The sequence below is a fragment of the Schistocerca nitens genome, chromosome 11 (genome assembly GCF_023898315.1).
Source record: "Schistocerca nitens isolate TAMUIC-IGC-003100 chromosome 11, iqSchNite1.1, whole genome shotgun sequence".
Taxonomy (NCBI): domain Eukaryota; kingdom Metazoa; phylum Arthropoda; class Insecta; order Orthoptera; family Acrididae; genus Schistocerca; species Schistocerca nitens.
In genome coordinates, this window is record NC_064624.1 from 200696524 (window position 1) to 200716779 (window position 20256).

The 20256-nt window shown below is 42.0% G+C and overlaps 1 protein-coding gene across 1 annotated transcript in view; it reads right to left on the reverse strand.

The window, feature by feature from the left end:
- The window catches only part of LOC126212779 (uncharacterized), a 65682-nt gene extending 46245 nt beyond the window's left edge, over positions 1-19437 (reverse strand). The window contains exons 1-3 of the mRNA XM_049940183.1: positions 19406-19437; positions 16605-16961; positions 9748-9917 (exon numbers count right to left, since the gene is read on the reverse strand). Coding sequence (XP_049796140.1) covers positions 9748-9917; positions 16605-16961; positions 19406-19437 — 559 coding nt within the window. The remainder of the gene's footprint in view (positions 1-9747; positions 9918-16604; positions 16962-19405) is intronic.
- Positions 19438-20256: the final 819 nt, after the last annotated feature.

Genomic DNA, 20256 nt, shown 5'->3' on the forward strand with positions numbered 1-20256 from the left:
ATCTGATAACTCGATTACGAACATCGGTCAAAAAGGTCTGATATTAAGGTCTTTTTTCATGTCATCTTGCACTGTTGTCCTCGGTATACCGAGATCCGAAACACATTTACGTGTCGATTTCACAGGAGATTGTTTAACTGAAGCAGAGACCCCGGCACATTATTTCTTCTCGTGTCTCCTTTCTTCTGCTCAGCAGCGTATCTCTACAAAACTGCCAAAAAATAGCCTTATCAAATCTTTCTCGGAATGCTCCTGTAATCTGTCCGATTGTCTGCTCCGTGTGTTGTCGTTCGAGCAACCACAAATTTGTCGCTAAGTGTTTCTCGACAGGGTAGCTATGACCACTCTCATCTGCTGTGGCTACAAATTGAAACTCAGCTGCAACTGTGAATATGGAAACATGTAAACATGAATTACAACAATTGATTCCAACAACTGATAGAAAGTAACATAGCTATTAACCAGCATACTAACATACTATAATAAACAGGGGTTACTGGGATACACCTATAGTGTGATGGCAACAAGGTGCTTCTGTTTTCTGCTGTAAAAACACACTAATATTGCACTTAGTCCATATACCACCATAAACATTGGCCTTAAGAATAATTGTGAGAAAAATCCCTTTTACAAGTGAATGTGACATTGGTATTTCAGAGTTTCCAGGAAACAGGAGAAACAGCATGTGTATGCCTGTATATATTTCTACATCGACCACAGATGATGTTCCAATGTCGTGTTACATTTAAACAAACGTCACTGCCCACTTCCCATTTACGAGATGGAAATATGATCATGATCAAATAGTAAAGTAGTATTAAACAGGGATTAAGTCACCAACTGCATACTATACGCGGTTGTTTTGTTTCACTTTTGTGCACTGTTGAACAGAGAGCTGTGCAATTTGAGTAATTAGCAAGTGCGACGGTAAGTAAACACCTTCACCTGCTGTGGGCGGAGCCTCTTGTGTTTTGATGTCATAGCTCAGTGGTGTCTTGATTGTCAAGGAGCAGACAGCCTCACCAAGAATGTAAACAGCAATGAACAAAGGAAGCTCTAAAATCAAATGTTAATTACTTCTTGTTGAGCCTACCAGGCATATTTGTATTTAATTTATATTGTATCTGCTCCAAGTTACAAAGTAATGGTGATCTGTATACCCACCGAAACAGATACAAGACATACAATGAAGAAATGTTGACATCGCTTTGTAATTACAGTAGATATTGTTTCTTCTTCCATCAATGATGGGGGCAAAGGAGAGGAACTGAAGTCTTTCTAGGGCTACACGTGGTTCCACAGAGATACTGCTTTGCAGGACCTCCACATGTTGTTGTTGTTGTGGTCTTCAGTCCAGAGACTGGTTTGATGCAGCTCTCCATGCTACTCTATCCTGTCCAAGCAGCTTCATCTCTCAGTGCCTACTGCAATCTACATCCTTCTGCATCTGCTTAGTATATTCATCTCTCGGTCTCCCTGTACAATTTTTACCCTGCACGCTGCCCTCCAATGCTAAATTTGTGATCCCTTGATACCTCAGAACATGTCCTACCAACCGATCCCTTCTTTTAGTCAAGTTATGTCACAAACTCCTCTTCTCCCCAATCCAATACCTCCTCATTAATTATGTGATCTACCCATCTAATCTTCAGCATTATTCTGTAGCACCACATTTCGAAAGCTTCTATTCTCTTCTTGTCTAAACTGTTTATCGTCCATGTTTCACTTCCATACATGGCTACACTCCATAAAAATACTTTCAGAAATGACTTCCTGACACTTAAATCTATACTCGATATTAACAAATTTCTCTTCTTCAGAAACGCTTTCCTTGCCATTGCCAGTCTACATTTTATATCCTCTCTACTTCGACCATCATCAGTTATTTTGCTCCCCAAATAGCAAAACTCCTTTACTACTTTAAGTTGTTGTTGTTGTTGTTGTGGTCTTCAGTCCTGAGACTGGTTTGATGCAGGTCTCCATGCTACTCTATCCTGTGCAAGCTTCTTCATCTCCCAGTACCTACTGCAACCTACATCCTTCTGAATCTGCTTAGTGTATTCATCTCTTGGTCTCCCTCTACGATTTTTACCCTCCACGCTGCCCTCCAATGCTAAATTTGTGATCCCTTGATGCCTCAAAACATGTCCTACCAACCGATCCCTTCTTCTAGTCAAGTTGAGCCACAAACTTCTCTTCTCCCCAACCCTATTCAATACCTCCTCATTAGTTACGTGATCTACCCACCTTATCTTCAGCATTCTTCTGTAGCACCACATTTCGAAAGCTTCTATTCTCTTCTTGTCCAAACTGTTTATCGTCCATGTTTCACTTCCATACATGGCTACACTCCATACAAATACTTTCAGAAACGACTTCCTGACACTTAAATCTATACTCGATGTTAACAAATTTCTCTTCTTCAGAAACGCTTTCCTTGCCATTGCCAGTCTACATTTTATATCCTATCTACTTTGACCATCATCAGTTATTTTGCTCCCTAAATAGCAAAACTCCTTTACTACTTTAAGTGTCTCATTTCCTAATCTAATCCCCTCAGCATCACCCGACTTAGTTCGACTACATTCCATTATCCTCGTTTTGCTTCTGTTGATGTTCATCTTATATCCTCCTTTCAAGACACTGTCCATTCCGTTCAACTGCTCTTCCAAGTCCTTTGCTGTCTCTGACAGAATTACAATGTCATCGGCGAACCTCAAAGTTTTTACTTCTTCTCCATGGATTTTAATACCTACTCCGAATTTTTCTTTTGTTTCCTTTACTGCTTGCTCAATATACAGATTGAATAACATCGGGGAAGGCTACAACCCTGTCTCACTCCCTTCCCAACCACTGCTTCCCTTTCATGCCCCTCGACTCTTATAACTGCCATCTGGTTTCTGTACAAATTGTAAATAGCCTTTCGCTCCCTGTATTTTACCCCTGCCACCTTCAGAATTTGAAAGAGAGTATTCCAGTTAACGTTGTCAAAAGCTTTCTCTAAGTCTACAAATGCTAGAAACGTAGGTTTGCCTTTCCTTAATCTTTCTTCTAAGATAAGTCGTAAGGTTAGTATTGCCTCACGTGTTCCAACATTTCTACGGAATCCAAACTGATCTTCCCCGAGGTCCGCTTCTACCAGTTTTTCCATTCGTCTGTAAAGAATTCGCGTTAGTATTTTGCAGCTGTGACTTATTAAACTGATAGTTCGGTAATTTTCACATCTGTCAACACCTGCTTTCTTTGGTATTGTAATTATTATATTCTTCTTGAAGTCTGTGGGTATTTCGCCTGTCTCATACATCTTGCTCACCAGATGGTAGAGTTTTGTCATGACTGGCTCTCCCAAGGCCATCAGTAGTTCCAATGGAATGTTGTCTACTCCCGGGGCCTTGTTTCGACTCAGGTCTTTCAGTGCTCTGTCAAACTCTTCACGCAGTATCTTATCTCCCATTTCATCTTCATCTACATCCTCTTCCGTTTCCATAATACTGTCCTCAAGTACATCGCCCTTGTATAAACCCTCTATATACTCCTTCCACCTTTCTGCCTTCCCATCTTTGCTTAGAACTGGGTTGCCATCTGAGCTCTTGATATTCATACAAGTGGTTCTCTTCTCTCCAAAGGTCTCTTTAATTTTCCTGTAGGCAGTATCTATCTTACCCCTAGTGAGACAAGCCTCTACATCCTTACATTTGTCCTCTAGCCATCCCTGCTTAGCCATTCTGCACTTTCTGTCGATCTCATTTTTGAGACGTTTGTATTCCCTTTTGCCTGCTTCATTTACTGCATTTTTATATTTTCTCCTTTCATCAATTAAATTCAATATTTCTCCTGTTACCCAAAGATTTCTATTAGCCCTCGTCTTTTTACCTACTTGATCCTCTGCTGCCTTCACTACTTCATCCCTCAGAGCTACCCATTCTTCTTCTACTGTATTTCTTTCCCCCATTCCTGTCAATTGTTCCCTTATGCTCTCCCTGAAACTCTCTACAACCTCTGGTTTTTCCAGTTTATCCAGGTCCCATCTCCTTAAATTCCCACCTTTTTGTAGTTTCTTCAGTTTCAATCTGCAGTTCATAACCAATAGATTGTGGTCAGAATCCACATCTGCCCCTGGAAATGTCTTACAATTTAAAACCTGGTTCCTAAATCTCTGTCTTACCATTATATAATCTATCTGATACCTATTAGTATCTCCAGGATTCTTCCAGGTATACAACCTTCTTTTATGATTCTTGAACCAAGTGTTAGCTATGATTAAGTTATGCTCTGTGCAAAATTTTACAAGGCGGCTTCCTCTTTCATTTCTTCCCCCCAATCCATATTCACCTACTATGTCTCCTTCTCTCCCTTTTCCTACTGACGAATTCCAGTCACCCATGACTATTAAATTTTCGTCTCCCTTCTACTTTAAGTGTCCCTACTACTTTAAGTGTCAGACTTAATTCAACTACATTCCATTATCCTTGTTTTGCTTTTGTTGATGTTCATCTTATACCCTCCTTTCAAGACACTGTCCAATTCGTTCAACTGCTCTTCCAAGTCCTTTGCTGTCTCTGACACGATTACAATGTCATCGGCGAAACTCAAAGTTTTTATTTCTTCTCCATGGATTTCAATTCCTACTCCGAATTTTTCTTTTGTTTCCTTTGCTGCTTGCTCAATATACAGATTGAATAACATCGGGGAGAGGCTACAATCCTGTCTCACTCCCTTCTCAACCACTGCTTCCCTTTCATGTCTCTCGACTCTTATAACTGCCATCTGGTTTCTGTACAAATTGTAAATAGCCTTTCGCTCCCTGTATTTTACCCCTGCCATCTTTAGAATTTGAAAGAGAGTATTGCAGTCAACATTGTCAAAAGCTTTCTCTAAGTCTACAAATGCTAGAAACATTGGTTTGCCTTTCCTTAATCTATTTTCTAAGATAAGTCGTAAGGTCAGTATTGCCTAACGTTTTCCAACATTTCTACGGAATCCAAACTGATCTTCCCCGAGGTCGGCTTCTACCAGTTTTTCCATTCGTCTGTAAAGAATTTGCGTTAGTATTTTGCAGCTATGACTTATTAAACGGACAGTTCGGTAGTTTTCACATCTGTCAACACCTGCTTTCTTTGGGATTGGAATTATTATATTCTTCCTGAAGTCTGAGGGTATTTCGCCTGTCTCGTACATCTTGCTCACCAGATGGTAGAGTTTTGTCAGGACTGGCTCTCCCAAGGCCGTCAGGAGTTCTAATGGAATGTTGTCTACTCCCGGGCCCTTGTTTTGACTCAGGTCATTCGGTGCTCTGTCAAACTCTTCACGCAGTATCGTATCTCCCATTTCATCTTCATCTACATCCTCTTCCATTTCCATAATATTGTGCTCAAGTACATCGCCCTTGTACAGACCCTCTACAGGGCTATTACAAATGATTGAAGCGATTTCATAAATTCACTGTAGCTCCATTCATTGACATATGGTCACGACATACTACAGATACGTAGAAAAACTCATACAGTTTTGTTCGGCTGAAGCCGCACTTCAGGTTTCTGCCGCCAGAGTGCTCGAGAGCGCAGTGAGACAAAATGGCGACAGAAGCAGAGATAGGGTATGTCGTGCTTGAAATGCACTCACATCAGTCAGTCATAACAGTGCAACGACACTTTAGGATGAAGTTCAACAAAGATGCACCAACTGCTTGTTGTGGATTGGCAAGAGCGCCAAACCACAATGAGAGGAAGCCGAAAGCCACGCGTTTTAGCTCACGCAGGCTGGTGTGAGGTCTGGAACAGGTCAAGGAAATGAGACTAACAAAAAACGTACGTAGCTGCTGGAATACTTAACTTTAATCCATAATTGGTGAACATCGCTCTTGACGGTACATGTTTTACAGCATCAATAGTAACTGGTAATGGCGCCTTGCTAGGTCGTAGCAAATGACGTAGCTGAAGGCTATGCTAACTATCGTCTCGGCAAATGAGAGCGTAATTTGTCAGTGAAGCATCGCTAGCAAAGTCGGCTGTACAACTGGGGCGAGTGCTAGGAAGTCTCTCTAGACCTGCCGTGTGGCGGCGCTCGGTCTGCAATCACTGATAGTGGCGACACGCGAGTCCGACGTATACTAACGGACCGCGGCCGATTTAAAGGCTACCACCTAGCAAGTGTGGTGCCTGGCGGTGACACCACACTGCTAACTCCATTCGGCGATGGTATGTGCAGTTTAAAGCTTCTGGATGCCTCTGTAAGGGGAAATCAATGGGTCGGCCTGCAGTGAGCGAAGAAACGGCTGAACACGTGCGGGCAAGTTTCACGTGTAGCCCGCGGAAGTCGACGAATAAAGCAAGCAGGGAGCTAAACGTACCACAGCCGACGGTTTGGAAAATCTTACGGAAAAGGCTAAAGCAGAAGCCTTACCATTTACAATTGCTACAAGCCCTGACACCCGATGACAAAGTCAAACGCTTTGAATTTTCGGCGCGGTTGCAACAGCTCGTGGAAGAGGATGCGTTCAGTGCAAAACTTGTTTTCAGTGACGAAGCAACATTTTTTCTTAATGGTGAAGTGAACAGACACAATGTGCGAATCTGGGCGGTAGAGAATCCTCACGCATTCGTGCAGCAAATTCGCAATTCACCAAAAGTTAACGTGTTTTGTGCAGTCTCACGGTTTAAAGTTTACGGCCCCTTTTTCTTCTGCGAAAAAAGTGTTACAGGACACGTGTACCTGGACATGCTGGAAAATTGGCTCATGCCACAACTGGATACCGACAGCGCCGACTTCATCTTTCAACAGGATGGTGCTCCACCGCACTTCCATCGTGATGTTCGGCATTTCTTAAACAGGAGATTGGAAAACCGACGGATCAGTCGTGGTGGAGATCACGATCAGCAATTCGTGTCATGGCCTCCACACTCTACCGACTTAACCCCGTGCGATTTCTTTCTGTGGGGTTATGTGAAACATTCAGTGTTTAAACCTCCTCTACCAAGAAACGTGCCAGAACTGCGAGCTCGCATCAACGATGCTTTCGAACTCATTGATGGGGACATGCTGCGCCGAGTGTGGGAGGAACTTGATTATCGGCTTGATGTCTGCCGAATCACTAAGGGGCACATATCGAACATCTGTGAATGCCTAAAACAACTTTTTGAGTTTTTGTATGTGTGTGGAAAGCACCGAGTGATGGAGGAAACTGAGATCACACTATCCAGCGATTTGACCACTCTAGGAAAATACTTCCGTGACTGGAGGCTCCAACCCAGCCCATCCAAAACAGAGGCCACTTGTTTCCACCTGAATAACAAATTAGCAAACAAAGAGCTCAAGATCCGCTTTGATGGCGGCATTCTTCCATATAATAGAACACCAAACTATCTGGGCGTGACACTCGATAGAACATTGAGCTATAAACAACACCTTGTAAACACTGCTGAAAAAGTCAGAACTAGAAACAACATTGTCCAAAAGCTTTGTGGCACTAGTTGGGGGTCCACTGCCTCCGTTCTGCGTAGCTCTGCACTAGGACTTGTCTATTCTGCAGCAGAGTACTGTTCCCCAATATGGTTAAATAGTGCTCACATCGAGAAGGTGGATGCAGTCTCGAACCAAACGATGAGGATTATCTCTGGAACGATCAGGTCAACTCCTGTCCAGTGGCTGCCTGTATTGAGCTATATCCCGCCGCCACATTTGCGCAGAGAACACGCACTTGTCAGGGAGTGTCGAAAAATCCAAAATAGCCCAGATCTTCCTATCCACACCCTGAGTAATGGAATTGAGCAAAAGAGATTGAAATCCAGACACCCCTCTCTCGCAAGTGTCAAAGATCTGGTAAAGAACGCTTTTATTCTCGAGGACCGCTGGAGAGAAGAATGGGAGGAAAAGACACCACCTCAGGTTAACACCTTATTGGGAACATCTAACAGACCTCGGGGCTTTGATTTGCCCCGCAAAATCTGGTCTACCCTTAACAGGATCAGGACGAGCCACGGCCGTTGTGCGGACTCCTTGTACAAATGGAGCATAGTGCCATCACCACAGTGCGACTGCGGCGCTGACAGACAGACAATTCACCATATCGTGGTAGAATGCCCTCTGAGGGCCTACCCTGGGCCAACAAGGGACTTCATGGATGCGACTAACAGTGCAATCGATTATATTTCTAACCTAGATGTTTGTTTGTGACATTGTAACTGTTTTGTGTGTTATGTACTTTTAGATTTTTCATACGTGATTTGTACTTGCCATACGCTAAATAAATAAATTGTGAAAATATCTAAAATAATAAAGTTATTGTAGAGCTGTGAAATCACTTCAATCATTTGTAATAACCCTGTATATACTCCTTCCACCTTTCTGCTTTCCCTTCTTTGCTTAGAACTGGGTTTCCATCTGAGCTCTTGATGTTCATACAAGTGGCTCTCTTTTCTCCAAAGGTCTCTTTAATTTTCCTGTAGGCAGTATCTATCTTACCCCTAGTGAGACAAGCCTCTACATCCTTACATTTGTCCTCTAGCCATCCCTGCTTAGCCATTTTGCACTTCCTGTCGACATCATTTTTGAGACATTTGTATTCCTATTTGCCTGCTTCATTTACCGCATTTTTTATATTTTCTCCTTTCATCAATTAAATTCAATATTTCTTCTGTTACCCAAGGATTTCTACTAGCACTCGTCTTTTTACCTACTTGATCCTCTGCTGCCTTCACTACTTCATCCCTCAGAGCTACCCATTCCCCCTTCTACTGTATTTCTTTCCTCCATTCCTGTCAATTGTTCCCTTATGCTCTCCCTGAAACTCTGTACAACCTCTGGTTCTTTCAGTTTATCCAGGTCCCACCTCCTTAAATTCCCACCTTTTTGCAGTTTCCTCAGTTTTAATCTACAGTTCATAACCAATATATTCTGGTCAGAGTCCACATCTTCCCCTGGAAATGCCTTACAATTTAAAACCTGTTTCCTAAATCTCTGTCTTATCATTATATAATCTATCTGATACCTTCTATTATCTCCAGGATTCTTCCATGTATACAACCTTCTTTTATGATTCTTGAACCAAGTGTTAGCTATGATTAAGTTATGCTCTGTGCAAAATTCTACCAGACGGCTTCCGCTTTCATTTCTCACCCCCAAATCCATATTCACCCACTATGTTTCCTTCTCTCCCTTTCCCTACTCTCGAATTCCAGTCACCCATGACTATTAAATTTTCGTCTCCCTTCATAACCTGAATAATTTCTTTTATCTCATCATACATTTCATCAATTTCTTCATCATCTACAGAGCTAGTATGGCATATAAACTTGTACGACTGTGGTAGGCGTGAGCTTCGTATCTATCTTGGCCACAATAATGCGTTCACTATGCTGTTTGTAGTAGCTTACCTGCACTCCTATTTTTTATTCATTATTGACTTCCACATAAACAAGATAATTAACAGTGACCAAGTTACATTAAACGTACATTAATGCATGGTAAGACAGGTGACAGACCAAATGTGAGTCTTCCGACTAAGCTCAAACATGTAAGAAAAGGGTATAAAAACATTTCACCAGCCATTAGCTAGATTATGTACGGGTATATCAGCTGGCCACCAACAGTCATTCCACTCGACAATGGCCAATGTGCACTCATTTGAAAGCTTGTGGTTTTTCAACCATTTGATGCAGCTAGAAGCCCAAGAAATTTTATATTTTTATCAGTGACGAGTTCCAGAAGACAGAACGAGGCGACGTCACATCCGGCCGCCCCACCACTCACCGAGGACCCAGTAGTTGCCCTTCTCCTTTCTACCCTTCTGCAGCACTTTGACGAAGCACTTGTGGAGTGACAGGTTGTGGCGGATCGAGTTCTGCCAAACCTTCTTGTTGTGTTCGAAGTAAGGGAAGCGTCTCGTGATGTAGGCGTAGATCTCGGACAGCTTCGCCTTCCTGTCAGACAGACAAGAGCGCACGGCTCAGAGAGCATCATCTGAAAGAGACACAGAGTCGGAACTACTGGCGAAGGGCGATTCTTGCCACATTCGATACGGGTGTCTGACATGTCACTTTTAAATCGTATTTCAAAACACAAGGAAAAGACAGACTACATGTGGATTCTTGCAGAGAAGATAACAGTAACAACCCATTCCTTACAATGTTATTTATTTATATAAATAAGACTGTTACTGGTTTTGAACTGACAGGTTCATCATCAGACGAATTGTTCACTGTAAATTTTTTTATTACTTTGTATTAGCTTTCACTTTTTATTCCCCCACATGATGAAATTTCCTGGGAGTGGTCCACTGTGCAATGTTGTAATATTTATTTTTGTACATCTGTTCCTTATCACTGCAGTAATACTTTATAAGAAACTGGCTGCTTTATTCATTTATCTTAATTTTAATCAGTTCTCTTTTAAAATGAACAGTAAGCAATGGAATGTTTGTAGACTGTAAATTTCTACTGTCACATCAATGTATATATCAAAATATGCCTGAAACAGAATGTCTTTGGTATTATTATTGTTGTGATATTGCCATCTTTGTATACATACTTATATGTGACTGAACCTATTGGTGTGTGAGTGGTGCTTCAGATTATGTGCGTACATATACATAAAGAAATTGCTTCATGCAGTGTTCGTTGGTGCATGATCAGAGGCAGTCAGCACTGGAACATAATGGCACAGAATTTTCGACAGCACCACCACCCCAAATTTCATCATCTGGGGGAACAAAAGTGAAAGCTAATATAAAGTAATGAAAAATGTATGTTAACAGAACAAGCCGTCTGATTACGAATCTGTTGCTTAGAAACCTGTAATGATGCTATTTACATAGACAAATAGCATTATAAAAAGTGGTTGATTGGGGTTATCTTCTCTGTAAGAGTAAACCTGTATTTTGTACACAGCCACAAAGTCAGAATATCAGTTTTGACAAAATAGTAAAAAAAAAGAAACAAAAAGGAAGAAAAAAAAATAGATTGCTACTCACCTTAAAGGTGACACAATGAGTTGCAGACAGACATAAAAAAAAAGACAGCTACACTTTAGCTTTTGGCCAAAACCTTCTTCAGGAGAGGAACCCCACATACATCCATTCACACAAGCAAGCACACCACACGCACACATGACCACCACCTCTGGCATCTCTGGCCAAAATGCAGCTCTCACATGGAAAGAAAGCAGCAATCGAGAGGGGGTGGAGAAGGGGGAGGGACAGTAGTGTACAGGTGGGGGAGAAAGGAGTGCTGTCTGGTGGAGTGTGCAGGGACTAGAATGCCAACAGGAAGTTGTGAGGCATAGAGGTGGGGAAAAAAGGAGCGAAAAAGTGAGGAGTGGGGAAAGATGGGTGGGAGATGAGAATGGGGAGGAGGTGATGGGACAGAGAGGGTGTAAATTGTTGGACGGAGGGTGTGGGGACAGCATGATACCACAGGTTGGGGCTGGGAGCGGAGACTGAATTGTAAGAACAACTCTCAAACCTGCAGTTCAGAAAAGCTGATGGTGGAGGGAAGGATCCAGATGTTTCAGATGGTGAAGCAGCCATCGAATTCAAATACATTGTGTTCAGCTTCATGTTGTGCCACTGGGTGGTCTACTTTGCTCTCGGCCACAGTTTAGCGGTGGCTGTTCATCCTGGTAGATGGCTGGCTCGTAAACACACCAACACAAAAATATGTGCAATGATTACATGGTAGAAGGAAAGAACTGTAGGAGAAGACAGATTGGAGTAAGTTCAACAAATAATTTAGGAGATTTAAAAAAAAAAAAAAAAACTTGAACGACTACAGATATGACTTTGGCATTTAGAGGTGATGTACATTAGTATGTTCTGTAGAAATGATTAGCATTTGAACCATTTGAGTCCAGGGATTCGAGATCAACGTAGCTATCGCAGCACAACAGCACCTACCAGTAAAAAACATCTGCAGCTCTCGTTGTCACAATAAACAAAAGGTAACGGATTAGTGTGAGTTGGGCACACTTGCAGGATGTCTCACAGACATGTGCATGAAACGTACTGTCAAATCAAGAGTGTCTGAAACAGGTCACATTATTGGCATAAGAAAATGCGATACATCCATCCAGGAAACTGTTGATCGTGTGGGACAAAGTTTTTCAGCAGTGCAATGTGTGTGTGTGCAGAATGGTTCACGGGAGGCCACAGAACACGACAAGATGGGTCAGATTGAATCACTCAGTCCAATCTACCATATATTAATGCAATCAGTGAGATCGTCACACTTTCTTGCAAGAATTACATACAGCAAGATGACTTCTATAAAAGGAAACAGCTTCAACCGTACAGCAGAAAAGGATTAATAAGTTGCCAAGTCTAGAGAAATGCTGTGTATGTGCGTGTGTGCGAAAAACGAATGATACAGGGGGAGTAAAAGACCAAACAGACTGATCAAGTAAGGAATTATGACAGGCCGTAACAAGTCGGTGAGGAAGTATGTCTAATAAATAGTAGGAAGAAATAATGAGTAACAGAGCCCAGTATGTTGTCCATGACAGCGAGTGTTCATCAGGCACAGAGGTGCCACAGAGAAATATGATAGGACCATTGCTATTTTCTGTATTTTAAATGACCTGGCAGACAGGAGGGGTACAATCATCTCTGATGATGTTGTGGTGTACGAGAAAGTGTCGAAGTTGGATGACTTGGACAAAATTTCTAGTTGGTGTCACAAATGGTGGCTAGCCGTAAATGTAGAAAAATGTAAGTTAATGCAGGCAAATAGGAAAAATTAACCCGTATTGTTCGGATACAGCGTTAGTAGTGTCCTGGTTGACACAGTCAGGTTGTTTAAATATGTAGGCGTAATGTCGCAAAACAATATAAAATGGAATGAGGATGTGAGGATTGTAGTAGTGGAGGTGAATAGTCAACTTCGGTTTGTTGGCAGACTTTTAGCGAAGTGTAGTTCAGTTGTAAAGGCGATCACATACAGGATGTCGGTGCAACCTATTGTTGAGTATTGCTGAAGTGTTTGTGATCAGTACCTGATCAGACTGAAAGAAGACACTGAAGCGATTCAGAGGCGGGTGGCTAGATTTGTTACCAGTAGGTTCAACCGAGTGTTACGGAGATGATTTGTGAGATCAAGTGGGAATCCTTGGAGGGAAGACGACGTTTCTTTTGAGAAACACTATTGAGAAAATTTAGAGAATTGGCATTTGGAGCTGATTGCTGAACTATTCTACTGCCACCAACGTACATTGCATGTAAGTACCACGAAAATAAAATTCGAGAAATTTGGGCTCATACGGAGGCATACAGATAGTTGTTTCTCCCTCCCTCTATCTGTCAGTGGAACAGGAAAGGACATTACCAGCTGTGGTAAAGGGTACCCTCTGCCGTGCACAATGCTGAGGCTTGCAAGAGTATGTATATAAATGTAGAATATAATAGAGGGAAACATTCCACGTGGGAAAAATATATATCAAAAACAAACATGCTGTGACTTACCAAACGAGAAAGTGCTGGTAGATAGGCACAATAAAAAACACAAACACACACACAGATTTCAAGCTTTTGCAACCCGAGGTTGCTTCATCATGAAAGAGGGAAGGAGAGGGAAAGACGAAAGTATGTGGGTTTTAAGGGAGAGGGTAAGGAGTCATTCCAATCCCGGGAGCAGAAAGACTTACCTTAGGGGGAAAAAAGGACAGGTATACAATCGCGCGCGCGCGCGTGCGCGCGCGCACACACACGCACGCACGCACGCACGCACGCACGCACGCACACACACACACACACACACACACACACATATCCATCCTCACATATACAGACACAGGCACACATATGTAAATTCAAAGAGGTTGGGCAGAGATGTCAGTTGAGGCGGAAGCACAGAGGCAAAGATGTTGAATGACAGGTGATGTACGAGGGACAGCAACTTACCCACCAGGCCTCAGCCTCCGCTAATTTGAAGTTGCCGCCCCTCGTACATCACCTGTCATTCAACAAAATCTTTGCCTCTGTACTTCCGCCTCAACTGACATCTCTGCCCAACCTCTTTGAATTTACATATGTCTGCCAGTGTCTGTATATGTGCAGATGGATGTGTGTGTGTGTGTGTGTGTGTGTGTGTGTGTTTGTGTGTGTGTGTGTGTACCTGTCCTTTTTCCCCCTAAGGTAAGTCTTTCCGCTCCTGCGATTGGAATGACTCCTTAGCCTCTCCCTTAAAACCCACATCCTTTCGTCTTTCCCTCTTCTTCCCTCTCTTCTGATGAAGCAACCTTGGGTTGCGAAAGCTTGAAATTTGTGTGAGTGTTTGTGTTTTTTATTGTGCCTATCTACCAGCACTTTCTCGTTTGGTAAGTCACAGCATCTTTGTTTTTTGTATAAATGTAAATGTAGATGTAGACAAACAAAATGGAATGATTGTCCACATATTACATGGGTCATTGGGGAAAACTGCAGTTGATGGGATGATGGAGCCATACAGGTAGGCCTAGATATGAGAATGCAAGGCAGACAGAAAGTAATGAGTAATAGCAGCTGCAAAAACAGCACAAAACTTAACATCAAAACTGGGGACTACAAAGTAGGTGACGTGAAGTAATTCTGCTACCTCTGAATCAAAATATCGCATGACGGACAATGAGTGACGAACATAAAAAAGCAGACAAAAGGGTCATTCCTGACCAATGATAGTATCAAACATAAGTTTTAATTTGAGGTAGAAATTTATGTGAACGCACATTTGAAACAAAGCATGCATGGAAGTCAATAATGAACAGTGAGGAAACTGGAAACTGGTACAGAAGAAGTGAACACATGCATTTGAGATGTGGAGCTGTAGAAGGATGATGAAAATTGGGTAGACTGGAAGGATGAGAGGTGAGGAAAAAGAAATTCCAATATTTCCGCTAAACAAATGAGGACATTGGGTGGACGTGCTGCTCTGAAGTGAAGAGGATGGTTCAGGAGAGGAAGTCGAGAGGTTCACATTTAACCAGTCAGACGACTGAAGACGGAAAAAAAGGATCGACCCAAAATTACGGCTGATGATGCAAACACGATTAACTTATGTCTACCATATGAGCACGATACAGTGCATCAGCAAAGTCTCTGCAGCAGCGAGCTCGACACATCTCACCTTGCGGGGTGTGTAAGACTGGCAGCACGTTTATGTCACTCTGAGCTAGGGGCTGGGATTCACTGCTAGTGGCTGCAGTTACGATGGGAGACGGGATTCAACAGTATTGCAATTAAAACAATAAAATTAATTAATTATATTAAATACAATTAAATACACTGTACTCACCAGTATCACATTAAGTGCTGCAAATGTTTTCCTCTTTCTTGAAACCACAGTTTATCACGTTTACATTTATTTGCAGATACCTTTACCGATGTTTCACGTGTAACCGACTTCAGACAATCAATTATCGCTGTCTTCACTCCATCTGTTGTCTTTGGGTTAAACTGATACAGAAATGTTTCACCCACGCCAGTGGAAATAGTTGGGCGGAGACAGATCTGGTGAGCACGGGAGCCAGAGATCTTTCAAAATTACTCTGCCTCCGAGCACTTCATCTAAAAATCGTAGGAACTTGTATGCCGTGTGAGCAGTAGCATTGTCTTTTCGGAAAAATGAATCACTGGTCTCATTTTCATTCAGCAGGACAATAAATAGATAAATTATATGGGAACAGTAGCCAATGGAATGGGTCCCCAGTATCAAAACTGATTGGCCCTATAATTAGTGCTCACATTATGGTAAGCCACACGCCGATTTTCTCCATGCAGAGTGTATTTCTCTTAAGGCATGTGGATTTTATTGTGACCAAACTCGTCCATTTTTTGGAATTACGTAGACAGATAGGTGAAACCGTGCCTTATCAGTGAAAAAGGTTCAATCTGAAACACTAACTCCATACAGTTTAACAAATCGTCAAAACCACTCCCAATATGCTATTTTCTTTGCACAGTCCGAGCAATGTAAATGTTGTGCAGCAGTAATTTTACACGGATAAATCCCCAGTTCTTCAGTTGCAGCCTTATGTGCTGTTGTACAAGAGACTTTAGCCTCTTGTAATCATCCCCTCACTGATTTTGTTGGACCCTGCAACACGATGTCCAAAATGCCGTCAAGGTACCATTCTGTTAAAATTTTGGGCCCACCAGTTCGTGGTGCAACACAAACTGAACTTGTTGTCGGGAATTTGTGAATGAAACCACGTACAGTGTTACGATGTGGACACCTCAAAGGAGGAAAATGCAAACTAAATTGCTGCCTCACAGGCTCCAAAAGTTTCCTCCTGTACGGGAAACATCTTCCACTGAAAACACTCTCTCTGCACAGTAAACGTTCTCACTCAACTTACACAAGACCTAGACAGTAACAAAACTAACAACTGCTATGCACATGCAACATGACTGCCCCCGACCCCAGCACTGCAGGGCCACAGAACGTGCAGTAAAGACTCTAATGTGCAGACAAAGACTTGAATGTGCTGTCAACCTGTAGGCGAGACCCGTGATCCTCGCTGGTGAGGGGAGACTTTGCTGATATACGATACTGTGAGTAGTGCTGAACTATGATAGCACATATTTAGGAAGATGCAGTGTATTTTAATGAAGACATTTAGCACTTTGTTGCAGTCCTACCAACCTGTGAGGTGACTGTGCTATGGCCATAGCAATGAGTGCCTTGTAGGAGAACGGCGGCCTCTTTTCGGCAGTGCTGGCCGAGTCAGTATTTCCCGTGTGCCGTTCCTCTCCCACTCCGGTGGCAGAATTGCTCGCTGTGGTGCCACCACTGTTTATACCGTTGCTGCCGCTGTCGCCGTTCACGGTGCCGTCGGATCCGGAGGTCGAAGTGGCGGCCGTGCCCGTCGACACCGTCTCGTCCGGGGCGGGGGCGTAGCCCTCGCAGTGGCCGTTGTCAGTGTGGGACGAGTTGGCGGCATCCTTGCCAGTGCCGTCAACACTGGAGACTGACAGACTGGGTGTGGTCAGGGGGGCAGTGCTGTTTCAGAATAACAGAGACAGTGTTCAGTGGAGTTCTGAGGTTCAGTAGGCACTGCCACGGAATACCTCAGACCAGTCACTACAAATAACTACAATAACATAATATATAATAATAGTAGCTACAATAATAATGATCACCACAACACCAGCAGAAGTAATGACCAGCATAAAATCATTAAATCAAACAATTCTAGCGGCTATGATTAAACATCAACAAGGTTGATTAAACAGTGTGGCTCTGAGTTTGGTGAATTTTTAAGTTATTTGTCTGACCTATTTTTTATTAGTGGAACATTTCCTGAATGGCTGAAATATGCTGAAGTTATGCCTTTGTACAAGAAAGGAGATAAAGAAATACCATCATCAAACTTCTGCCCAGTTGCATTTTTGCCCACACTCTCCAGAATTTTAGAAAAGATAATATACAGGCATCTCCTTAACTTCTTGACCACAAATAAAATATTTCTGAGGTATATTTTGTGAACTGTCAAATAACAATATCCTTTTTAGCAAATATTATGGTGTAACAGGAAAATTGCCAAATTGTTCAAATCCTGTATCTCTGACAGTCAACAAAGGGTGTCAATAGGAAAAAGAGACATGTATTCAGCTGTCAGGCATCATGCAAATGGGAATCAATAACATGTGGTGTCCCCCAAGGTTCCATCTCAGGGCTCTTACTTTTTCTTGCGTATATCAATGACATTTCATAATATGCCACTTCTTCTTTTTTTTTTTTCAGATGATACAAACAGAATAAGAGAGACCGATTGATGAAATTTTTATGGACATTAATAAATGGTTCCTAGCCAATTTAGTCACCAAACCTTAAAAAAATATACCATATGCAGTTCAGAACTTCTAAAAGGTTCCTACCAGTATATGCCTGAAATGTGATGACAAGCAGATAGAAGAAGTTGACAGTGTTAAATTCTTGGGATTAAAGCCTGATAAAAAATTTAATGGCTGAAATGCGTTAAACAAATCTCTATTTGCTATGCGAATGTAGTTAAAAAAGAGTGCTAGCATACCATGCTTACTTTCATCCCATGTCATACAGGGTTATTTTCTGGGGTAACTCTTCAAGCCAGGCTAAGTTTTCTAAGCCAAAAAACATGCAACAGGAATTATTTGAGGTCTGAACTCAAGAAAGTTTTGCAGAGGGCTGTTTCAGGAACTGGGAATACTAACTACTGCTTTCCAATTTAGTCATATTTATTCCTCAATGAAATTTCTCAAAGAAAAATGTATCTTTTTTTCAAACCAACAGCTCAGTTCATGGAATCAACACTAGAAATAAGAATAACTTTCACAGAGATTTAAAGTCACTTAGTTTGGTTCAGAAACATGTCTAGCATTGAGCAATACACATTTTCACTAACACGAGACCAGTCACAAAAAGTTTAAATACTAATAACATCCACTCTGAGAAGAGTGTAAGGGATTTATCAGTGGCCAACACATTCTACTCTATTGAGCTATTTCTTAGCAGAACTGACTGATGCATGTATGCTATTTTTAACATCACCATAATATGAATGTTGCGTACAATATGATTTCTGTACAAATTTTGTGCAGTAATGCGATCATCGAAAATAAGTGCTGTAAAATGTTTTTTATTTATTTATTTGATCATGCGTGACTACAATAGCCTAAGAATTATCATATGCACCTAAGTGTAGTGAACATTTAATATTTGGTGACAAGTTCTTATTTTGTAAATAGTTATTGCGTATTCTGGTTATCTGATGTGTTCGACATCCCAGAGGATCTCCTTACTACGGATCAGTTGGAACAAAAAGTAAATCTGATCTAAAGGTATAAGAAGCTCTATACTGGTTACAGGAAGATGTTCAAATGGAAGTATGAAGAATACTTGGAACTGAGGCCAAACTGAATGAGTTACTACAAGACCGTAAAATGACTGGGAAACTTCAGCAGAGGCAGGGGAAAATACGGTGTTCTCTTCAAAATCATGGAGTGATTAAAAATTAGATTTTTTCCAACCACTGAGCAGAGTAATACATTACCTGACCAATCCTGGACCATATACCACGTATCTGAAAAAAAAACTGCGAGGCAAATGAATGAAACTTGCACTTGCAGCAGTGTGGGCACTCCGAAGTACGTGCTGTAAGACTTGACGGGTAACATATCACTTTGAAGAAAGCGGTGTGTTACTCCCTCTGTCTCTCTATCCGACGAAGGACAGTCGTGGCCTCGAACAAACTGTTTTGTTATTTACAAGTACGTGTTTGTTTTGGGCCACATACTGCGTGGGAAATTTTGTTCTTTTCTGCACGTCGTGAGAGCAAAAGTGCACGCAGCATATCTGCAAGGCTGGAGCAATGAGCACCTGGGTTCCTGCCATACGGAGACACCAGATTGTGGGGACAGTTATTCCGTGAAAATGTAAACCCACTTCAGAGATCTGCTGTGTACCACAGCACCTCGACATGCAAAATAATGGTCATGATGCCAGTTGTCAAGGGACACTCATATCAGACGGACAGAGCAAAATGAAAAGGGCATATACGAGGGTTGGAACTTAAATAGTGACAACTATTTATTCACAACCGATACAAAAGTGTTACATATTTGCATCTGTTACTGTCCATCAAAGTAGTCACCAGTGTTGTGTAGAACCCTTTGCCAGCGATGTGGAAGGCGTAGTATACCGTTAGCAGAGCCTGTTCTGTTGATGGTGCGAGTGGAGCGGCCTAAAGTTATGGTGATTATGAAGGAACCATCCTGACAGTGCCTGTAGCAATTTAGGGAAATCACGGAAAACCTAAATCTGCTCGGCCAGACACAGGTCTGAACCATTGTCAAATGTTGGTGGTGTTAGGACAGCAACCAGCCACAAATTTACTTTCAATTCCTTTATTCAAAGAATACCGTCACCGTTGTGATTCATCCTTAGATGATTTACACGCTTTCTTTATGATATGTGGTGTGTTTTTACAGATTAATTGTCGTGAAACGTCAATTTCGAGTGTTTGTTTTCGTAACATTCGTCCGACAGATGTAAATGCATTCCCACTGCATCCTCGTTGTTGCACACGTAAATAGTTCTCACTGAACACTTCAGATTTGTCGCTGAGATCATTTCTACCACGCACCACATGTTTTGATACATACAAAGAGCTCTTTGTATGTGGCTGGTTGCTGTCCTAACACCATCAACATTTGTCTTCAAACAACAGCCACAGTCTCCATCATGTCATCATATGACCAAATTGCATGAACCATTGTCCTCCAGAATGTCTATGTTCGAGAGCCTGCCAATTCAG